This window comes from Bufo gargarizans, chromosome 5, assembly GCF_014858855.1.
Source record: "Bufo gargarizans isolate SCDJY-AF-19 chromosome 5, ASM1485885v1, whole genome shotgun sequence".
NCBI classification, from domain to species: domain Eukaryota; kingdom Metazoa; phylum Chordata; class Amphibia; order Anura; family Bufonidae; genus Bufo; species Bufo gargarizans.
In genome coordinates this window covers 134,178,879-134,199,530 of record NC_058084.1, presented here as the reverse complement: position 1 = coordinate 134,199,530, position 20,652 = coordinate 134,178,879, and the positions used below count along the sequence as shown (strand labels likewise).

At 44.1% G+C, this 20,652-nt stretch overlaps 1 protein-coding gene across 1 annotated transcript; it reads right to left on the bottom strand.

The window, feature by feature from the left end:
* Positions 1-1,978: 1,978 nt before the first annotated feature.
* Positions 1,979-16,844, bottom strand: LOC122939343 (histamine H3 receptor-like). Its single transcript, XM_044295410.1, has 4 exons — positions 16,604-16,844; positions 13,110-13,276; positions 9,989-10,667; positions 1,979-2,691 (listed from the first exon to the last, which is right to left on the bottom strand). The coding sequence occupies exons 1-4, from the start codon at positions 16,842-16,844 to the stop codon at positions 1,979-1,981; spliced, it is 1,800 nt and encodes a 599-aa protein (XP_044151345.1).
* Positions 16,845-20,652: the final 3,808 nt, after the last annotated feature.

The following is a 20,652-nucleotide window of genomic DNA, read 5'->3' as shown; positions in this document are numbered from 1 at the left end:
ATTTTATATTATTGTTTATTTATTTTTGTTACTATACGAAACAACAATAATAGGGCTTCAGACCCTTTAAGAAGACATAAAAAAAAAATATTCATATTCATCAAGAGGGGTACGCAGACCCCGACAATGTCGGATACAATAGCACAAAATAAAACATTAAACAATGGGATATCACCAAGGCCATCCTGAGGCCAAACACCATTAAGAAATATGCCGTTATGTAGTCAGATTGAGAAACATAGCTATACATTATAAAATCTAGCAAAGTAATCCCCCAGAAGATCAGTAATTTGCTTTGGACTTTGCACTCTTATGCCATCGCATCTACGAAGACTATGAATATGAGTCATTCGCCTCTTCCCCTTTGCCAGAGATGCCAACAATTTTCCTGATTTATGACGAATTTATGTAAGTCAATGTCAAGCTTAGTTTTTTTTTAAACCTTTTAAGTTTATCTGCCCACCCTTCAAAATCCGTCTGAGCCAGGACCCACTTTATTTTCGGGTGTTCTATCTAGTGTATATTTTTTTCATACGCCTGTCTCAAGGACTCACTAGCTGTCTGGAAACGATCCTGTGCTATTTTTTTATAAACGACACGTAAGCTATCAAACGGCCTCTTAGGACCGCCTTCCCAGCTTCCCAAAATAGCGTCGGCGAATGAACATGTTCCAAGTTGTCATTGAAATACTCCATCCACCATAGTTTCCGAAAATTCTCATCTAACAGGAGAAAGTTTGGGGACCTCCAGACATAATCCTGTCCCCTAAGATATTGGTTCATCAGGTCCAAAATCACAGGGGCGTGATCGGAAATCACTAGATCTTCAATATTTACCCTAGACCCCTTCTCTAATATTCCCGGCGAAAGAAACAAATAATCTATTCTCAACCAACTATGGGAGTAATGTGTAAACTCTCTGCCCTGTGGGTGCTGAAGTCTCCAACTATCCTTTAAACCAGAAGACTCGACAAAATTTGATAGGGTCCATACTTGTTTCTTAATGCCATAATTTCTTCTATCCTCATGAGCATTCATTAGTAGGTTAAAGTCGCCCCCTACAATCTTGAAAGGATGAGGGTCACTTGATATCTTACATCCAACCCCGTCTAAAAAGCCCTTTTGATCCTTATTAGGAGCGTAAATATTATAAATGCTGTAATCTCCAAAGGGACCTGATAAATGGATATGCAAAATTCTGCCTTTAGTATTGGAGGCTGTAGCATGGATCATATGAGGGAGATGACGTCCCATCAGAATTAATACTCCTGCCTTCTTTCCTACTGCTTCTGAGCCATACACAGCCCACACCCAGAGCTTCTCCATTCTATGGAAATCTTCCTTTGTAAGATGGGTCTCCTGCAGTAGCGCCACATCTGCTTTTAGCCGTTTGCGATGCCTTTAGATTTTCATACGCTTATTGGGGGAGCGTAGCCCCTTCCCCCTTCACATTCTAAGAAATGACTTTCATAAAGCGCCACTGCAGGATGACCCATAGCCCTTGCTGAACTGCAGCAATAGAAAGAGAGAAGGAAAAACTAAGGGGATGCCTCCCAGCGCAGCATCTCCTTAATCTCAGCAAATTCCCAATGAGCCTACCTCTAAGATGTATGGTAAATTTCCCAGCAAAAAAATTAAAAAACGTAACTTGAAAAATATTAAGAAAATCAACCTTATTAAACACATTCTCCTAACTATTTTGTAATGTGACTTTTCCTTTTTTCTGGTATACACGGCGTCATCTCACCACTAGTTAAATTATAGATTCAGGAGTCCTCCATGACCCATTTCAGATGATACATAAAAGCGTCCACTCAACTCATAGGGTCGTGTGTTGCTGTCTAGCCGCAGACCTCTGTTCTCTCGGAGAACCCCGGGTAGACGAGGCAGAATCTGGTGGCACACGATTGCATTGGTGATGAAGAACTGCCGAATCTTCTGGGGTCTTCTGTCTTGCTCCACGTTGTGATGTTATTTCTTTATTGTGGCAATGTAGAGTAGGTAACTCTCAGCTTCCTTTGGGTCAGTGAATTGACGTGTTGTGCTGTCTGTTTTATTTTGAGAGTTGCTGGGTACATTAGTTGAAATTTGATCCAGTTTCTGTGCAGTCCAGAACATACAATACTGAAGGCTCTGCGTTTCTGCATGGTTTCTGCCGAGTAGTCAGCAAATACAAGTACTTTGTTACCGCGTATGAACAACGGCTCACGTCTTAGCCTATAAGCCCTCAAAATGTCCTCCTTATCTGAGTAATCTAGATATTTGCAAATTACTTGGCAGGGTCTCTGATTTGTTGTCATAGAGGATGGCGCCATGGGCTCTCTCTGGGGCCCCACACAAAGTGCTCTCTCAACTCTCCGCTTCCCATCGAGGCCTAGGGCCTGGGGTAGATCACTTTCAAATAGGCGTCGCAGATCTTGCGGTGGCACTGATTCTGGTATTCCAACCAGTCTAAAATTGCTCCTCCTGGACCTATTTTCCAGGTCTTCTAGTTTCTCCTGCAAACGGTTGGCTAACTGAAATAAGTCCTTGTGTTTAGCTGCTGCACCTGCAGAATCTTCCTCTACACACGCCAACCTCTGTTCGATTTCCACAAATCTATGATGTAGCGCCACCTCCTCGTGCAGCTTGTTCAGCGCTACTTGAATTGTGGAGGACAGTGAGGCAATGAGATCAGGGGCAAGCTGTTTGGCTACCTCAAAAGCCAGTTATTTTATATCGACACTGTTCCCCACTGAGTCAAACATATCTGACTGGGTATTTACCGGTGAGTTTTCCAGCATTCTCTGATCTCCTTGGAGTGCCGCTGATGCCGGGGTCAGCACCATTTTGGAAAGCGCGCTGTCTTTCTCAGGAGCAGTGTGGCTGGAGGATTTGGATCTGTGCACACTCCGAAGCAAATACCGCTCCATACGCCTCCCGGAATCGGTCAGTATGGTCATTTACTCTTGTGAACACAAGAGGAGTTAGCTGAGCGGGTCTGTTTTTTCTAGCGGTGAGGAGCTGAGCCTGCCGTGTCCTCACATACCAGTGCCGGAACCGGAAGTTGTACAATACGTTTTTAGAGAAAAAAAAAATTCCTTTACCCCTACATTTCGCACCAGAATTAAAGTTAGGCAGTTAACGAACTGTTCATTCCTGATAATTACCCAATCAGTGAGTGGGGGAGACCTGCATTTACAGCACCGCATTCCTCCCCCTGTATGTATACACTTCAAATAGCTGTTGGCTGAATGCTCATTCATCTGACAGCTCTCTCTCCTGACTCTCACATACATACTAGTTTTGGCTGAGTGTGTATGTCTTTTCAATAGGGGGAGAGGAGACGTGTTCGACCAATAATAGTTTAATGTGTATGAGAAACCCTAAGACTTAAAATTATGTTGTTTGAATGAAATATGTAGACGGGAGTAGAGTTGAGCGAACCCGAACTGTAAAGTTCGGGTTCGTACCGAACTTTAGGTTTTTCGGCACCCAGAACTGAACCGAACATTTCCGTAAAAGTTTGGGTTCAGTGTTCGGCGCTTTCTTGGCGCTTTTGGCTGCACAGCCAATCAACAAGTGTCATACTACTTGCCCCAAAAGGCCATCACAGCCATGCCTACTATTGGCATGGCTGTGATTGGCCAACTGCAGCATGTGACCCAGCCTCTAATTAAGCTGGAGTCACGTGGCGCCGCCCGTCACTCTGCTCGGATTAGTGTAAGGGAGAGGCTGCAGCTGTTGTCAGGGAGAGATCAGGGAGAAATATTATCAAGAACTGCCTTTTTACTCAGCGATCTACATCAAATGTGTTTTGTGGGTGCAGTGCACAATTTTTTTAAGCCTGCACTGAGCCAACTACTGCTGAAAACAAACTTTTTTTTACTTCAGTTTGTCAATATCAATACATAATCGGCAGCCATTTTATGCAACGATAGTGCACCAGCACTATCTGCATGTCTGCTAGTCCAGAAACACAGCGTTTTGCTTATTTTGCTTAAATGCTTAAAAAAAACTTTTTTTCATATATTGCTCATTTGTGATTACACTTCGATAGGTGTCACATTTAGGCCACAAATAAGGCTTTTAGGATACTGTGCTGAAAAATCCCTCTGATATACTGCACATCTGGGATTACACGTGCATAAGGGACTGTCACATTTAGGCCACAAATACGGCTATTAGGTTACTGTTGTTAAAAAAACAACTTTTTTTCAAATACTGCACATCTGTGATTACACGTGCATAGGTGACTGTCACATTTAGGCCACAAATACGGCTATTAGGATACTGTGGTGAAAAATCCCTCTGATATACTGCACATCTGGGATTACACGTGCATAGGTGACTGTCACATTTAGGCCACAAATACGGCTATTAGGTTACTGTTGTTAAAAAAACAACTTTTTTTCATATACTGCACATCTGTGATTACACGTGCATAGGTGACTGTCACATTTAGGCCACAAATACGGCTATTAGGTTACTGTGGTGAAAAAACTCTCTGATATAGTGCACATCTGTGATTACACGTGCATAGGTGAGCAAGTACAGGAGCTAGTCAATTGGGTGGCCGACAGTGGATCCAGCACGTTCACATTATCTCCCGCCCAGTGTTCTGCAGAAAGCGCACAGGTGGCGCCTGAAACCCATGCCCATCAGTCTGTCACATCACTTCCGTGCATATCGGGGAACCTGTCTGAGCCTCAAGTCATGCAGCAGTCTCTTATGCTGTTTGAAGACTCTGCTGGCAGGGTTTCCCAAGGCGCATTCACCTATCCCTTCCCCACGGGTGGAAGACATAGAATGCACTGACGCACAACCACTTATGTTTCCTGATGAGGACATGGGAATACCACCTCAGCACGTCTCTGATGATGACGAAACACAGGTGCCAACTGCTGCGTCTTTCTGCAGTGTGCAGACCGAAAAGGAGGTCAGGGAGGAAGACTGGGTGGAAGACGATGCAGGGGACGATGAGGTCCTAGACCCCACATGGAATGAAGGTCATTCAACTGACTCTCGGAGTTCGGAGGAAGAGGCAGTGGTGAGACCGAGCCAACAGCGTAGCAAAAGCGGGAGCAGGGTGCAAAAGCAAAGCAGCTGTCGCCAAAACAGTTCGCCTGCTACTGGCCACCATCAACAGGGACCGAGCACACCAAAGGCAGCTTCAAGGAGTTCCCTGGCATGGCACTTCTTCCCACAATGTGCTGATGACAAGACCCGAGTGGTTTGCACGCTGTGCCAGCAGAGCCTGAAGCGAGACATTAACGTTCTGAACTTTAGCACAACCTGCATGACCAGGCATCTACATGCGAGACACGGGCTGCAGTGGAGTAAGCACCTTCAAAACCAAGAAAGGGCTCAGGCCCCTCCTGCTCCCTCTTCTGCTGCTGCCTCGGCCTCTTCCTCCGCCTCTGGAGGAACGTTGGCACCTGCCGCCCAGCAAACAGAGGATGTGCCACCAACAACACCACCTCCATCACCAAGCATCTCCACTATGTCACACGGAAGCGTTCAGCTCTCCATCTCACAAACCTTTGAGATAAAGCGTAAATTCCCACCGAGCCACCCTCGATTCCTGGCCCTAAATGCCAGCATTTCTAAACTACTGGCCTATGAAATGCTGTCATTCAGGCTGGTGGAGATGGACAGCTTCAAACAGCTCATGTCGCTTGCTGTCCCACAGTACATCGTTCCCAGCCGCCACTACTTCTCCAGGAGAGCCGTGCCCTCCCTGCACAACCAAGTATCGGATAAAATCAAGTGTGCACTGCGCAACGCCATCTGTGGCAAGGTCCTCCTAACCACAGATACGTGGACCAGTAAGCACGGCCATGGAAGTTATATCTCCCTTACTGCACACTGGGTAAATGTAGTGGGGGCCACAGGCGGAGAGCTGTTTGGCGCACGTCCTTCCGCCACCAAGGATTGCAGGGCATCATTCTTTGCCTCCTGTTGCCTCCTCTTACTATTCGGCTTCCTCCTCCTCTTCTACCACCTCATCTGGTCAGCAACAGACTTTCACCACCAACTTCAGCACAGCCAGGGGTAAACGTCAGCAGGCCGTTCTGAAACTGATGTGTTTGGGGGACAGGCCCCACACTGCGCAGGAGTTGTGGCGGGGTATAGAACAACAGACCGACGAGTGGTTGCTGCCAGTGAGCCTCAAGCCCGGCCTGGTGGTGTGCGATAATGGGCAAAATATCGTTGCAGCTCTGGGACTAGCCGGTTTGACGCACATCCCTTGCCTGGCACATGTGCTGAATTTGGTGGTGCAGAAATTCATTCACAACTACCCCGACATGTCAGAGCTGCTGCGTAAAGTGCGGGCCGTCTGTGCGCGCTTCCGGCGTTCTCATCCTGCTGCCGCTCGGCTGTCTGCTCTACAGCGTAACTTCGTCATTCCTGCTCACCGCCTCATATGCGACGTGCCCACCAGGTGGAACTCCACCTTGCACATGCTGGAGAGACTGTGCGAGCAGCAGCAGGCCATAGTGGAGTTTCAGCTGCAGCACGCACGGGTGAGTCTCACTGCGGAACAGCACCACTTCACCACCAATGACTGGGCCTCCATGCGAGACCTGTGTGCCCTGTTTCGAGTACTCCACCAACATGGCCAGTTGCGATGACGCCGTTATCAGCGTTACAATACCACTTCTATGTCTCCTTGAGAAAACACTTAGGGCGATGATGGAAGAGGATGTGGCCCAGGACGAGGAAGAGGGGTCATCTCTAACACTTTCAGGCCAGTCTTTTAGAAGTGGCTCAGAGGGAGTTTTTTTGCAACAGAGGCAAGGTACAAATTTGGCCAGCCAGGGCCCACTACTGGAGGACGAGGATAGGGATGAAGCATGTTCACAGCGGGGTGGCACCCAACGCAGCTCGGACCCATCACTGGTGCGTGGCTGGGGGGATACGGAGGAGGCAGACAATACGCCTCCCACAGAGGACAGCTTGTCCTTACCTCTGGGCAGCCTGGCACACATGAGCGACTAAATGCTGCAGTGTTGCCCACATCTTAACATGTGCTGACTACAGGGTAGCCACCCTGCTGGATCCCCATTACAAAGACAATGTGCAGTCCTTAATTCCCTCACTGGAGCGTGATTGGAAGATGCGCGACTACAGGCGCTCGCTGGTAGACGCGCTCCTGAGAGCATTCCCGAGTGGCGCCGGTAAGTGGAAGCACAAGGCGAAGGCAAGGGAGGAGGAAGAGGTTGCCAAAGTAGTAGCTGTGTCAGCGCCAGCACCTCAGAAGGCAGGGTTAGCATGGCCGACATGTGGAAAAGCTTTGTCACCTCGCCGAACCACCGGCCCCAACTGCTGATATGGAGCGTGTTAGCAGGAGGAAGCATTTGAACATGGTGGAACAGTACCTGTGCACACGCCTACACGTACTGACTGATGGTTCTGCCCCATTCAACTTCTGGGTCTCCAAATTGTCCACATGGCCAGAGCTTGCCCTGTATGCCTTGGAGGTGCTGGCCTGCCCTGCAGCCAGTGTACTCTCTGAACGTGTATTTAGCACGGTAGGAGGCGTCATTACAGACAGATGCAGCCGTCTGTCCACAGCCAACGTGGACAAGCTCACGTTCATTAAAATGAACCAGGCTTGGATCCCACAAAACTTGTCTGTACAGAATAGACATTTATACCACCATCAAACACACATTCTTGTACTCAAGTCAAGTGCAATGATTCTTTGTTTTATTTTTTATTTGTCCCAATAGTTTGGGGGCTACCTACCCCAATAAAAAATAAACATTGTTGGCTACCTCCTCCTCCTTTATTGCTGCCTCCACCTACAACACCACATTCACCGCCTCCTCAACCTCCGACTCTATATCCACCTCCTTCTCTGAGTTGCAGGTTAATAATTTGTAATTTTTAGTTATTTCCCTATCCACATTTGTTTGCAGAGCAGTTGCCATGCTCTTAAGCACATTTTACATCCCTCTAGCCTTTTCAAGGAGTATTTTAGAGTATTTTAGTGCCCTAAATTGAAAAAAATCTTATTTTCAATTGTCGGGTGACATTTTACAATTTTTGGTGTATACAAACCCCTGCTGTGCCTGGGTGACAGGGGCCTAAATCTCTCAAAATCGTCTGTTCTTTTGCTGGGTGACAGGGGCCTAAATCTCTCGAAATCGTCTGTTCTATTGCTGGGTGACATGAACCCCCTTTTGCCGTGAATGAACCCCTGCTGTGCCTGGGTGACAGGGGCCTAAATCTCTCAAAATCGTCTGTTCTATTGCTGGGTGACTTGAACCCCTTTTTGCCATGAATGAACTCCTGCTGTGCCTGGTGACAGGGGCCTAAATCTCTCAAAATAGTCTGCTCTATTGCTGGGTGACATTAACCCCCTTTTGCCGTGAATGAACCCCTGCTGTGCCTGGGTGACAGGGGCCTAAATCTCTCAAAATCGTCTGTTCTATTGCTGGGTGACATGAACCCCCTTTTGCCGTGAATGAACCCCTGCTCTGCCTGGGTGACAGGGGCCTAAATCTCTCAAAATCCTCTGTTGTATTGCTGGGTGACATGAACCCCCTTTTCCCGTGAATGAACCCCTTCTGTGCCTGGGTGACAGGGGCCTTGTTCTCTTAAAATCCTCTGTTCTATTGCTGGGTGACATGAACCCCCTTTTGCTGTGAATGAACCCCTGCTCTGCATTGCTGATAGGGAACTAAATTTAGTAAAAACATCTGTTACTGATCGGAAGATGCGCGACTACAAGCGCACGCTGATGATGGCATTCCCACCTGACAGCGGGGGCACAGTGGAAGCACAAGGCGAAGGCAGAGGAGGAGGAAGAGGTCGCCAACGCAGCTGGGGCACCGCCAGCACCTGAGAAGGCAGGGTTAGCATGGCCCAAATGTGGAAAAGCTTTGTCAGCCTTGGAGGTGCTGACCTGCCCTGCAGCCAGTGTATAGTGTGACCGTGTGTTTAGCACGGCAGAGAGCAATATCACAGGCCGCAGCAAATGTGGACAAGCTTACGTTTATTAAAATGAACCAGGCATGGATCCCACAGGACTTGTCCGTACCTTGTGCAGAATAGACATTTATACCAGCCTCAACCATCCATTCTTGTACTCAAGTGCACTTATTCTTTGTTTTAATTTGTTATATGTCCCAATATTTTGGGGGATACCCCAATTTAAAAATAACACAAATCAGTGTTAGCTACCTATTCCTCCTTCACCGCCGCTTCCACCTACACCGCACATCCACCGCCTCCTCAACCTCCTACTCCTAGATCCAGATTTTAATTTTTTCTGTATTTTATGTTATTTTAAGTCATTTGCCTATCCACATTTGTTTGCAGAACAATTGCCATGCTCTTAAGCACATTTTGATGCCTTTTGCAGCCCTCTAGCCCTTTCCAGGACTATTTTAGAGCCATTTTAGTGGCCAAAAGTTCGGGTCCCCATTGACTTCAATGGAGTTCGGGGTCAAGTTCGGGTCCCGACCCCGAACTTTTTTTTCGAGTTCGGCCGAACCCGAACATCCAGGTGTCAGCTCAACTCTAGATGGGAGGACATCATTTGGAGTAGAATAGGGCATCACACAGGAAAGTGACTACAATCATTTTACGTCACACAAATCACACATTCTTATGTCACTGAACTTAAGGTGGCGATGCGCTGTCAATAGCGGTCAGCCTAATGATCTCTCCTGATTCCCTTCTGACTCCCACATACACAATCGGTTCAGCATATGTTGTCAGTGGGGAGAGAGGAGATTGCTGCTACCAGAGACTTTTCGTAGCATCTTCATTACTGGGAGAAGAAAAGGATTAAATACAGTTTGCCCGATCCTCCTGTCCTACATCATCATCTCTCAGGGAAGAGGTGGGAGCTCCCCATATACATTAGACGGTCGGAACAAATCTGCCTATAGACTAATGTGTAAAAGGATCATTAAGTACTAAGTACAGTTTACATATTTATTCATGGTCAAAAAGTAGAATTAGTATTCTTAAATGTTATCAGAATCTAAATTTACATTTCTGAGACATTTTTATTAAAGCATCTCTAAAGCTTTTATGGCACAAAGGATAGATAATAGGATTCACTGAAGAATTGATCCATAACATCCAGCTTGTAACTTGGTTCCAGTAAGATTCAACACAGGTATCATGACAAGCCGCACGGATAGTCTGGAGAAATATGTATGGCGCCCAACAAATCCCAAATACACAGACCAGAATTGTGAGAGACTTAGCAACTTTCTTATCCCTGGAGAGCTTCATAGCTTGGATGCTGCTCTGTGAGGAGGAGATGCCAATGGATGACTGAGATGCACTGTTCTTTGATTCAGGTCTTCTTTCGTTTAATTTTCCAGATCTAAATATAACTGGCAGTCCTGGAGACATCCCACTATGACCCGGTGTGAACATTTCAGGTTTCTTCCTACTCCTCTTTCTAATGTTCCAGTATATACTGAAATTAAAGATTACAATGCCTATCAATGGAAGAAAGAAATCAAAGGTTGATGCACCAAGTAGAAAATGCCAACTATAATAATATGCAGCAACACACAAGCCTTCAGGAATGAGAGGGTCACCATTAACATATTCCCATAAAATAATAGCTGGACTGTATAGAAGAAAGGCTAGTATCCAAACCAAGGCCATCTTAACTGCAGTCTGACTATGATTCCTCTGTTGGGAGCGATATACCACCTAAAAAAAAAGGGGGACAACCAGATCAGAACCAGTTTTCTTGTTACCTTATTCTTATTAACGCACATTTTCTTACACAAAGTAGAAATAATAATAATCATCTACATCTTTATTTAGTGCAACCAAGAAGCCTGTTGGTTTGGGAAGAAAGCGGCCATGTTTTTTTTTTTTTTACCTAGACAACCCCTTTTTAAGTCTTTTCTTATAGAATTCTCCTGCGCTGTGAGTTTATACAGAAAACAACTACATTCGATTAGGGTCCATTCATATGTCCATAAAATGTGTCTGCACCCGTTCCGCAATTATCTGGAACGGGTGCGGACCCATTTATTCTCTATGGGGCAGGAACGGATGCATCCGCATTTCCGGAGCACGGGCCCGAACTTCCGGTCCGCGGCTCCAGAAAAAAATAGAACATGTCCTTTTCTTGTCCGCAATTACGGGCAAGAATAGTCAGTTCTATAGGCCGGGTGTATTGTGGATCCGCAATACACTACGGACGTGTGAATGGAAGATTATACTGTACTAGATTGTAGTTCCTTGCACAGTGGCTGACCAGGAGTGGAGCTGAGCAGGAGATGCCTGACAGAGCAACAGTAAATGATTGTGTAGAAAGCAATATAAAAAAAATAAAAAAAAACATTAAAAAGCCATACCAAAAACCTATAAAAAGTCTTGCAAGGAAAGATAGAGGACTGATTTACTAATTCTGTCTAAAATGCATGATAAATAAGTCACAGTGGAACATACTGTATACTAACTTTGGTGCAAGGCTAGACACTTTAGACTAAATTTACATTGCCTTTTGGTTGGCTTATTGGCTCACATTGTAGCATCATATGTCATACCGTTTTCCACTAAGCCAAAGCTCCCTATCGAGTGAGGCACAGTGGATTTTGTTGGCATGTTAGTCAAAAACTGGATGCAACACTATGCGCCAGAAATGTGCCACAAGGTCTAGGCACAATCACATTAAAACTCTTAAAATTGCCCCAGTGTATTTATTGTAGAATAAGGTATTCTAAAGAGGGCAACATATTAAAGGAGTTATCCAATACTAATACCCCCCAAAGTGGTCAATCCATGGTGGTTATAATACTTAGGGAGAGTGCTCATCTTTGTTTCATTTTCTGATCCATCAGAAGAATAGAAAAAAACTGGATCCTGTAAAAAAAAATGATCTTGTGCATTAGTTATGCCCAGGATCCATTATTTTACAGGATCCTGTATAAAAAAAAAAAAAAAAAAAAAAAAGGAAGATCCTGTTGCACATTTGGCACCCATTTTAGCCATTTCTGTCTGAGATGCGTTTTTTTAGATGGAAAAAGTAGTAATGCATGCAGTCCTTCTTTTTCTGTCTAAAATAACGGATCTCTGATGGAAATGGCTCAAATGGATGCCAAATGTGCATAACTGATGCACAAGATCCGTTTTTTTTTTTTGTTTTTTTTACAGGATACTGTTTTCTTTTGTTTGTTTTTTCCTGTTCTTCTGACTGATTGGAAGAAAGGAAAATGAATCGGAGAGGTAAACTCCACCTGACCCGGTCCCTGCCGTTGGGTTCAGTGTCTGTTGCTCCTGGGCCGGGTCTTCCTCTCCCTGCAGTGCTGAAAACAACATCTGTCTACATAATCATAGTCTGCAGCGGTGACAGTGACCTGTTCCCCTTGTATCACAACAACTGGTGACTTGATGCAAGGGGAGCAGGTCTCCCCATCGATTGATGTTGCTTTCAGCACTGCAGGAAGAGACAGAGCCGACCCAGGAGCCATAGAGACTGAGCCTAGCTGCACGGACCAGGTAAGTATGATCACCACCGTGGGTTGGCCACTCTGGGAGGTCTTAGTTAATCTTGGATAACCCCTTTAAGACTGTGGTCCCTGAAGTTACAATATTAATTGGTTCCGACCATTGCATGTTGAAGCCATTGTAACTTGAGTAATTGGTTTCAAAGCCCCAAAAATGTCATCCAACATTTAAGAAAAATTGAAGAAAAATAAGCAGAAAGTAAGGCAGACAAAACAAGTCCTTACATATAACAGTCAGAAATAGCTGCTAATTATCAACTAATACTCCTATTTTACTGAGGCCACTGTATCTTCAGGGACCCTTTTCATGTTACTGTAATTTTAATATCCCGGAGGAGAACTATATTTAGTATTAGAAGGAGATCTTCAGCACAATCAGGTTGCAGAGGTTTGCTAAGGAATGAGGTCATTCAATATTATATTCATATTCATATTTTTGGTGGCAACACCAGGAAAACCCGTCAGCACTACTTTGGAAAAGATTATGGTCATGTTAATAAGCCCCACAACCTATTCTTTCTTTCATTTGTGCGTGGACACTTCAACAATGAACAGGTTAGAAAAATAAAATCAAGGTTATGAAACACATAAAGATATGGGAGAACATGATACAAATGAAATATAAAGCACATACAGCCATAGTGATGGAAATGAACCGGTCATAACTGATGAGAACTATATTAAAAACCGAAGCCGTGCACATAAGGTTGTCAGCTACCAACCAGACTTTGCAAAGAACATCTCCAAGAGTCCACTTCCCAGTCAAGATGTATGAAGCACTCGCTGGAATACAGAATGCACCTTAAAAATAAAAAACAAAGATGGCAAGCAATGTACCATGCATGCAGAAAAATGGCTGTATAAAATACAAAAAAATAATAACCATCCAGCATAATGTCTTTCCTATAGTTCCATATTGATATTGGTTTTTAAATGACTGCAGATTTGCCTAGTCTCTGAACTCCAGCATATCAATGGATTCTAGCTGTGCAATAATGGTGTAATGGTAGTTAACCGAGTATATATATACATATTTCAATGTTAATACCTGCAATAAAGAATGCATGCACCTATTAATAGTGTTGCATCACATGCTAGCAGAGAAAGATTAAACGGGTTGTACAGAATCAGTAGGTCATCAATATCTGATCGAAGGGGGTCCAACTCCGTTGTCTCGGAATTCACTTGAATGGAGCAAGCACTTGCAATTACACTGTGCCACCACTAAAATCAAGACGACAAGTAGTGTATTCTTGAAGACAAAGTAGCACTAGTGGGGGAAAAGTGCCCTTGCGTCTTATGGGGCGAATGCTGGCAATTTGTGAGGAAGGTCTGTAGTAGGCGGGGAGAGCGGTGGGCAGTGCAGGCACTGTACTCTGGCCCCACTGCTCAGTATGTACTGTATTATACGTAGTGTTAATAATCATATCTAAACTGCGCTCCCCCTGCTCCCCATCTGTACCGTACTTACCGGTACACAGGCCACGCTCCTGTAGTAAGCAATAGCAGCTAGCAGACAGGCTGGGCGGCCGTAACTCACTGAGGTCACATGCCTACTCCGCCTACTTTATGAATGAAGTAGGCGGAGCAGGCACGTGACCTCAGTGAGTTACGGTCGCCTGCAGCCCGGCCTGCCTGCTAGTGCTTACTACAGGAGCATGGCCTGTGTACCGGTAAGTACGGTACAGATGGGGAGCAGGCGAGCGCAGTTTAGATATGATTATTAACACTACGTATAATACTGTACATTCTGAGCGGCGGGGCCAGAGTACAGTCCCAGCACTGCCGCTCTCTCCGCCTACCACAGCCCCTCCTTAGGGATCTGTGGATGGGATAATGATTGGGGGGGGGGGGGGTGTCTGTGGATGGCATTATGATGGTGGGGGGATCTGGGGATGGCATTATGATGGTGGGGGGGATCTGTGGATGGCATTATGATGGTGGGGGAGGATCTGGGGATTGGACTTTTATGGGGGGATCTGTGGATGACACATATAACAGTGTCATGCACAGATCCACTACCCCATAACAGTGCCATCCACAGATCCCCCCCCCCATCATAATGCCATCCACAGATCCCCCCACCATCATAATTCCATCCACAGATCCCCCCCACCATCATAATGCCATCCACAGACTCCCCCCGTCATAATGCCATCCACAGCTCCCCCCCATAACAATGCCATCCACAAATCCCCCACCCCATAACAGTGCATCATCCACAGATCCATCATAATAGTGTCATGCACAGACCGCCATTAGTTCAAACCCACCAAAAGCACACCTTTTGGTTAAAAATATATATTTTTTTATTTTCTTCCTCAAAAACCTAGGTGCGTCTTATGGGCCAGTACGTCTTATAGGGCGAGAAATACGGTAATTGTATCTCCACGTGCCAAAATTTTGGAGTAAAACTAAGCCCACTTGTAGGTGACATAAACTTAGACTAGACGGTCTCAAGGTGGGCCAGCCAGCATCAGCTACTGCAACAAATCTGGTGCAGACTGTCTAAGTTTACACTGTCTTACATTTAGATAGTATTAGTAATCTGTCCTTGCTTCTGCCATCCATATCATCCATTTACAATACCAGAAGCAGATACATGTGGTATAGAAACCCCACTTGATGCTGCTGGAGAAATATTTTACTTGGTCCATCAGGTTGAGGAAATTTACTCCTGAAGTAAAATAGACATATTTAGTGTGAGCATTAGTTTCAAAGTGCCTACTTCCCAGGTGTCTCCTCATTTAGTGGCAAAGATACCACGGTTCTGAAACTTGGACAAAATTTTCCTTTACACCAGTTTTGATAAATTTAACCTCTAAATGTTAGCTTAAGCCTTTAAATCATTAGTGCACACTGGGGCAGATTTACTAATACCGCCATACATTTTAACAGTTCAGATTAGACAGTCTAAAAATGTGTCATATTTATCAGTGATAAGCAGTGGTGTAACTGGAACTGACTGGGCCTCCCTCCACATCCCCCCAGCAACCCTCACTCCTACTGCTAGTCAAGATTGTTCTCTCAGACCAGGCCAGGCAGCCGCTCTTTCCGTTTCCTACTTGTATATACCATATGTCATGTCACTGTATATACTTACACTGTATATGACGTCATAGTATAATACTGTTAAGGGGCCCTGACAATAAAATCTCAGTCCTCCTCCTGGGCAGACCCCTTTGGAATGTTGGCTCTGTAGCACCTACTTTCCCTGCTTCTACGCTACACTCCTGGTGATGTGTTTTGCACCTTTACAGAGTCTAATCTAACTTTATACCATCTATAAGTTGTCTTACTTTACACCAGAATTGTGCATCAAAATGTTACCCCTTTTTTGTGCATCTCAAGTTATCCCTCTTTTATGGCGTGCCACACCCTTTTCCCGCTAAGCCATTATCCATAACAAGGGCTCTAAAAGTGTCTAATCCACCTAATATGTTAGTATGTACACCAGGTTTTCTTTTTTTGGGGCAGAATTTGCGCTAAAATTCTATAAATCTTCTCCAAAGTGCTTGCTTAAATGAAAATCAAGCACATCACATGAAGGCTCATACAGATGTAGCAGGGTTAACACACAAACTCTTAACTAAAATTTCTTAACTCATCGAGTTATCTTTAAACACAAGCCATTAAAAAGCAATTGAAGGCGTTTGCTTAACGCATTTAGTTTAGATAACACGTCTCATAAAGCATGTGTGTTAACTCTACTACATCTGTATGCTGCAGCTGTTTTGTGTTCTGGCCACTGCCACACAAGCTGGCAAAGAGTGAATCAGGTCCTAGAGCAGTGGTATGTAACCTGTGGCCCTCCAGCTGTTGTTACCCTACAACTTCCAGCATGCCCTGACAACCAACCAACATCATGTCATGCTGAGATTTAAAGTGGGCCACAAGCTACACCCCATTGTTCTAAGGCATGATGCAACGTCCATAGTTTTTTCTCTATTGACTTCAATAAGGAAAAAAACTACAGAGTAAAAATAGTTTTTGTATTAGTATAGAAAAAACCCAACAATAATATGCTAATAAATAATTATCAAACAGTTTGAGCATAGTAATAGAAAAAGTATAAAATCCTGCCGTAAAACAGGATCTCACCGCACAAACAAATCACAAAAGACTTACCTATGAAAAAGTCACAGATAGCCAGATTGAGAAGGAAGAAGTTACTCTGGTTTCTAAGTCTTTTGTCAATAATAAAGGCTAAAATGACAAGAGTGTTACCAAGAACAGTGATTGATGTGATCAGAGGTATGAAAACGTATGAGAAAATCTGTGCACTTTCAGAAACAGAGTCCTCGTCATCCTCAGAAGATCCGTTAGTACTAATGTTATTGGTGACTCTGAACGGGTAGGAAACCTCCATTCTACAAGAAATGAGCATGCTTGCTGTTTATATGTGGCTAGCCATTAGTTCTTCCTGAGGCTGGATCCAGCTGAGGACATTCTTAGCAGTACTGCAATATAACTGCATTATAAGCCGGCCACAGCTACAGAGTAGTCACTAGTCTGCAGGTAAATAATAAACAATGATGGTCTCCTTCATTTATATAATGTTATAGTGGTGGGTGGAGACTTCTGATGTGGCCATACATCATATTCATAATGTCACTGTATTCTGAATATCTATTATGATTGCTCATTTTAATATTGTAAATTAATAAAACATACATTTCAATATATTATTCAGAACTCTGTTGCTTTCTTTGTATATAAATGAAAAGAAACATAAAACAAGATAAAATATGCTGAAAAATGCATTCCTTTTAGAGGCATTGCATAAAATGACCAGATATTTCCCTTGAGTGCTGTATTGTCATATTCCCTTCATTATTATAATTATAGCAACAGCAGTCATTTTACAGTGTTATGTGTGTGAAATTACTTGTCATCAGCCTCTTTTTCCTCAGGCAAGATTGACAAATCCCCTGATACAGTATGCATCACCTATGGGATATTATTACGAACCCACCAGGGCTGTTTTTCTATCCCAAGACGTTAGGGCTATTATTCAATTATTCTATGGATGCCACTGGCACTATTAACCCACTAGTGAAGTGAGACTATAATTAATTAACCACTAGCAGCCAGAGACCTGGATGATTTTACTTACCGTATTACCAATTGCACATCAAGAAAGTCTTTATTAAGTCACTAGAAAGCAGGGGTATTATTATTATTATTATCAACCACTGCTCACCAGGGCCGATTAGTGGTTGATATTACGCAAAAGTTTGTCAAATCACAAACCTAAAGTGTAACCGTCATTTTGGTTTATTTTTAATACAATGTAGTGAATGGGATGTTAAACATTTTTTTTCGTAATATACTTAGGTAACAATGTTTCTATGTACTAGAGAACAAGGTGCAAAGGGCTAACAGTGTTGCTGAGGAGAGTCTGTCTTCCGTGTTTGGCCTCATGCACACGACCATTCACTTCAATAGGGTCACAAAAGATACAGACAGCACTCCATGTGCTTTACTCCATGTGCTGCCTGAATCCGTTGCTCCATTTTTGCTAGTTTTCTGGTCTAAATACATTGAGAAATATGGTGGTTAGAATCAGTGCCATATAACTGAAGCACCTATTGCACTTTTTCTGACATAAAAGTCAGTTAAAGTGGGTGAGGCCAAAGGCAACTTTTTTTATTAGTATTTAATTCAAATTTCTTCCACCTGTTTAAAAAAAAACACATACATTTGTCAGAAATATGGGTCATTGCACGTTCTACATTTACTGGGAGTGACTGACAAATGTACACTGGGAATCTAGATAGAAGGGGCGCATACAAAATTTTGCTATGGGGCCCTATTAGATCTGTGTATGCTCCTGCCTAAGACAATGCAATACTTAAAGGGGTTTTCCGAAAGTCTTTTTATTTTTTTTTTACACATATTACCTATCATCTGGGTAGGTCATCAGTATCTGATTGGTGGGGGTCCAACACCTGGGACCAAGCACATCATCATACATTGTATAGCGGCTGTGCTTGGTAACGTAGCTCACCCATATTCACATCAATGGGGATGAGCTGTGCCTAGGCGATGTGACTGATGAAGTGATGTCACATGGCCTAAGAAAAGCTGGAGAAGGCAGCGGCGCTCTCAAACTGCTGATAGATGGAGGGTGTCCAACCCCCACCGATCAGATACTGGTGAGCTATTCAGAGGATAGGTCATCATTATAAAACTCTTGGAAAACCCCTTTTAAAATATATATTGTATTGTTTTTGTATTGTTTTTTTATATGATTTTAAAGTGTTTTGGTACACTGTCTTGATCATTTTCTGGTAAGGCACTAGTTATACGTAGAACTTCACTGCCATTTCTCGCACTCATTAAACATGCTCTTTGATTTGACTGCCCCTTTACCTCATCCCTGTTGCCTGTGCCTCAAGAATCTGTTTCTGACTATCCACTGTTGAACGATTTCACAAGCTGTGTGTGATTCCTTGCTAACCTGGTCTGTAATACTATACATGTTTGTCAATCATTGCTGAGTGAACTTTTGCTTAGTTTCTTTATGCATAAAGGGGTACTCCAGCCAGAGGTATTTGTCACCTATCCACTACGATAGTTAATAAATGCTTTTGTCTGCAATTTCCGCTTTAAAGGCTATGGACACCTCTGCACTGATTTTTTTAACTGATCATTTCTTCCTAAATGCGAAATAAAGTATATCTCTGAGCAGTATGAAAAGATCTCACACACAGGCAGAATCAGTGTCTGTGTGCGTATAGGGGAAAGGAGATCATGCATGGGGTTACATTAAAGGGATCCTGTCACCAACTTTATGCTCGCCGTAATGAGGGCAGCATAAAGTAGTGACAGAAAGGCTGATTTCAGCGGTGTGTTACACATCAGTTAAAGGTAAGTGGTTGCCGAGAACCAGCGTCATAATAATTGCAGCCCAGGCCTTGAAAAGAGGCAAATCTACCCAAGAGTCATGGTTATTCATAATCTCCTGCTCTCCCCGCCCATCTGCTGATGATTGTCAGTTCTCTCCTAGAGAGAGAGGGAGAAAACTAGGTAGAAGCCTGTCAGTCATCAGCAGGTGGGCAGGGAGAGCAGGAATTCATGAATAACCATGACTTTTCCAGATGTAGTCTGGACGATTGCGATGTTGGTTCTCGGCAACCACTTACTTTTAACCTATAAAGGACAGATCGCTGAAATCAACTCACCTGTCTCTACTTTATTCTGCCGTTAGTATGGGCAGCATAAAGTTGATGACAGGTTCCCTTTAATTGGGTAAATCAGTACAGGAATGAATCTGTGATGACAGCTAAATGGCTAGTGAAGGCAGCAGCATCCTGGACACATAGACCTCACACACAGCATACTGGATGTTACAGTGACCCACATGAGAAAAGTCTAAGATGGAGTGCAGTGGGGCATTGATAATGAATGAAGGACTAAAGATTACAGATTGAAACTTAAAGAGGACCTTTCATCGGTCCAAACATTATGAACTAAGTATCATGACATATACAGCGGCGCCCAGGGATCTCAATGCACTTTCTATTATCCCTGGGCGCCGCTCCGTTCTCCCGTTATGTCCTCCGGTATGTTCGGGGACTTGGTTATAGTAGGCGGAGACTTAGGGGACTTGGTTATAGTAGGCGGAGTCTGCCCTTGTTCTGCTGGGCGTCTCCTTCTCCTAGGCTGTAGCGCAGGCCAATCGCAGCGCAGAGCTCACAGCCTGGGAGTTTTTTTCTCCCAGGCTGTGAGCTCTGCGATGCGATTGGCCAGCGCTACAGCCTAGGAGATGGAGACGCCCAGCAGAACAAGGGCAGACTCCGCCTACTATAACCAAGTCCCCTAAGTCTCCGCCTACTATAACCAAGTCCCCGAACATACCGGAGGACATAACGGGAGAACGGAGCGGCGCCCAGGAATAATAGTAAGTGCAGTGAGATCCCTGGGTGCCGCTGAATATGTCATGATACTTAGTTCACAATGTTTGGACCGATGAAAGGTCCTCTTTAATGGTTACCTTGAGTTACAAAAGTTACACTAACATATGTAAAACAAAAAAACTATTATTTGCATCTATATCCTTTGGTAAGTAGATTACTACTCACCATAAAAGAGGAAAAATAAAAATGTATAGTTGAAAAGTTAAAATTAATATTGAAATATGACATTGATTATACATTAATATAACAAATGCA

Bases quoted from the DNA above. Each gene is read 5' to 3' on its own strand.
- LOC122939343 (XM_044295410.1), bottom strand. From the start codon at position 16,844: ATGGAGGTTTCCTACCCGTTCAGAGTCACCAATAACATTAGTACTAAC. The intron at 13,277-16,603 runs GTAAGTCTTTTG...TTTATTTTTAAG, and splicing joins TATCTGTGACTTTTTCATAG to GTGCATTCTGTATTCCAGCG. The intron at 2,692-9,988 runs GTAAATTTAGAT...CTTTTGAGGTAG, and splicing joins AATAAAAATGTCTCAGAAAT to CCAAACAGCTTGCCCCTGAT.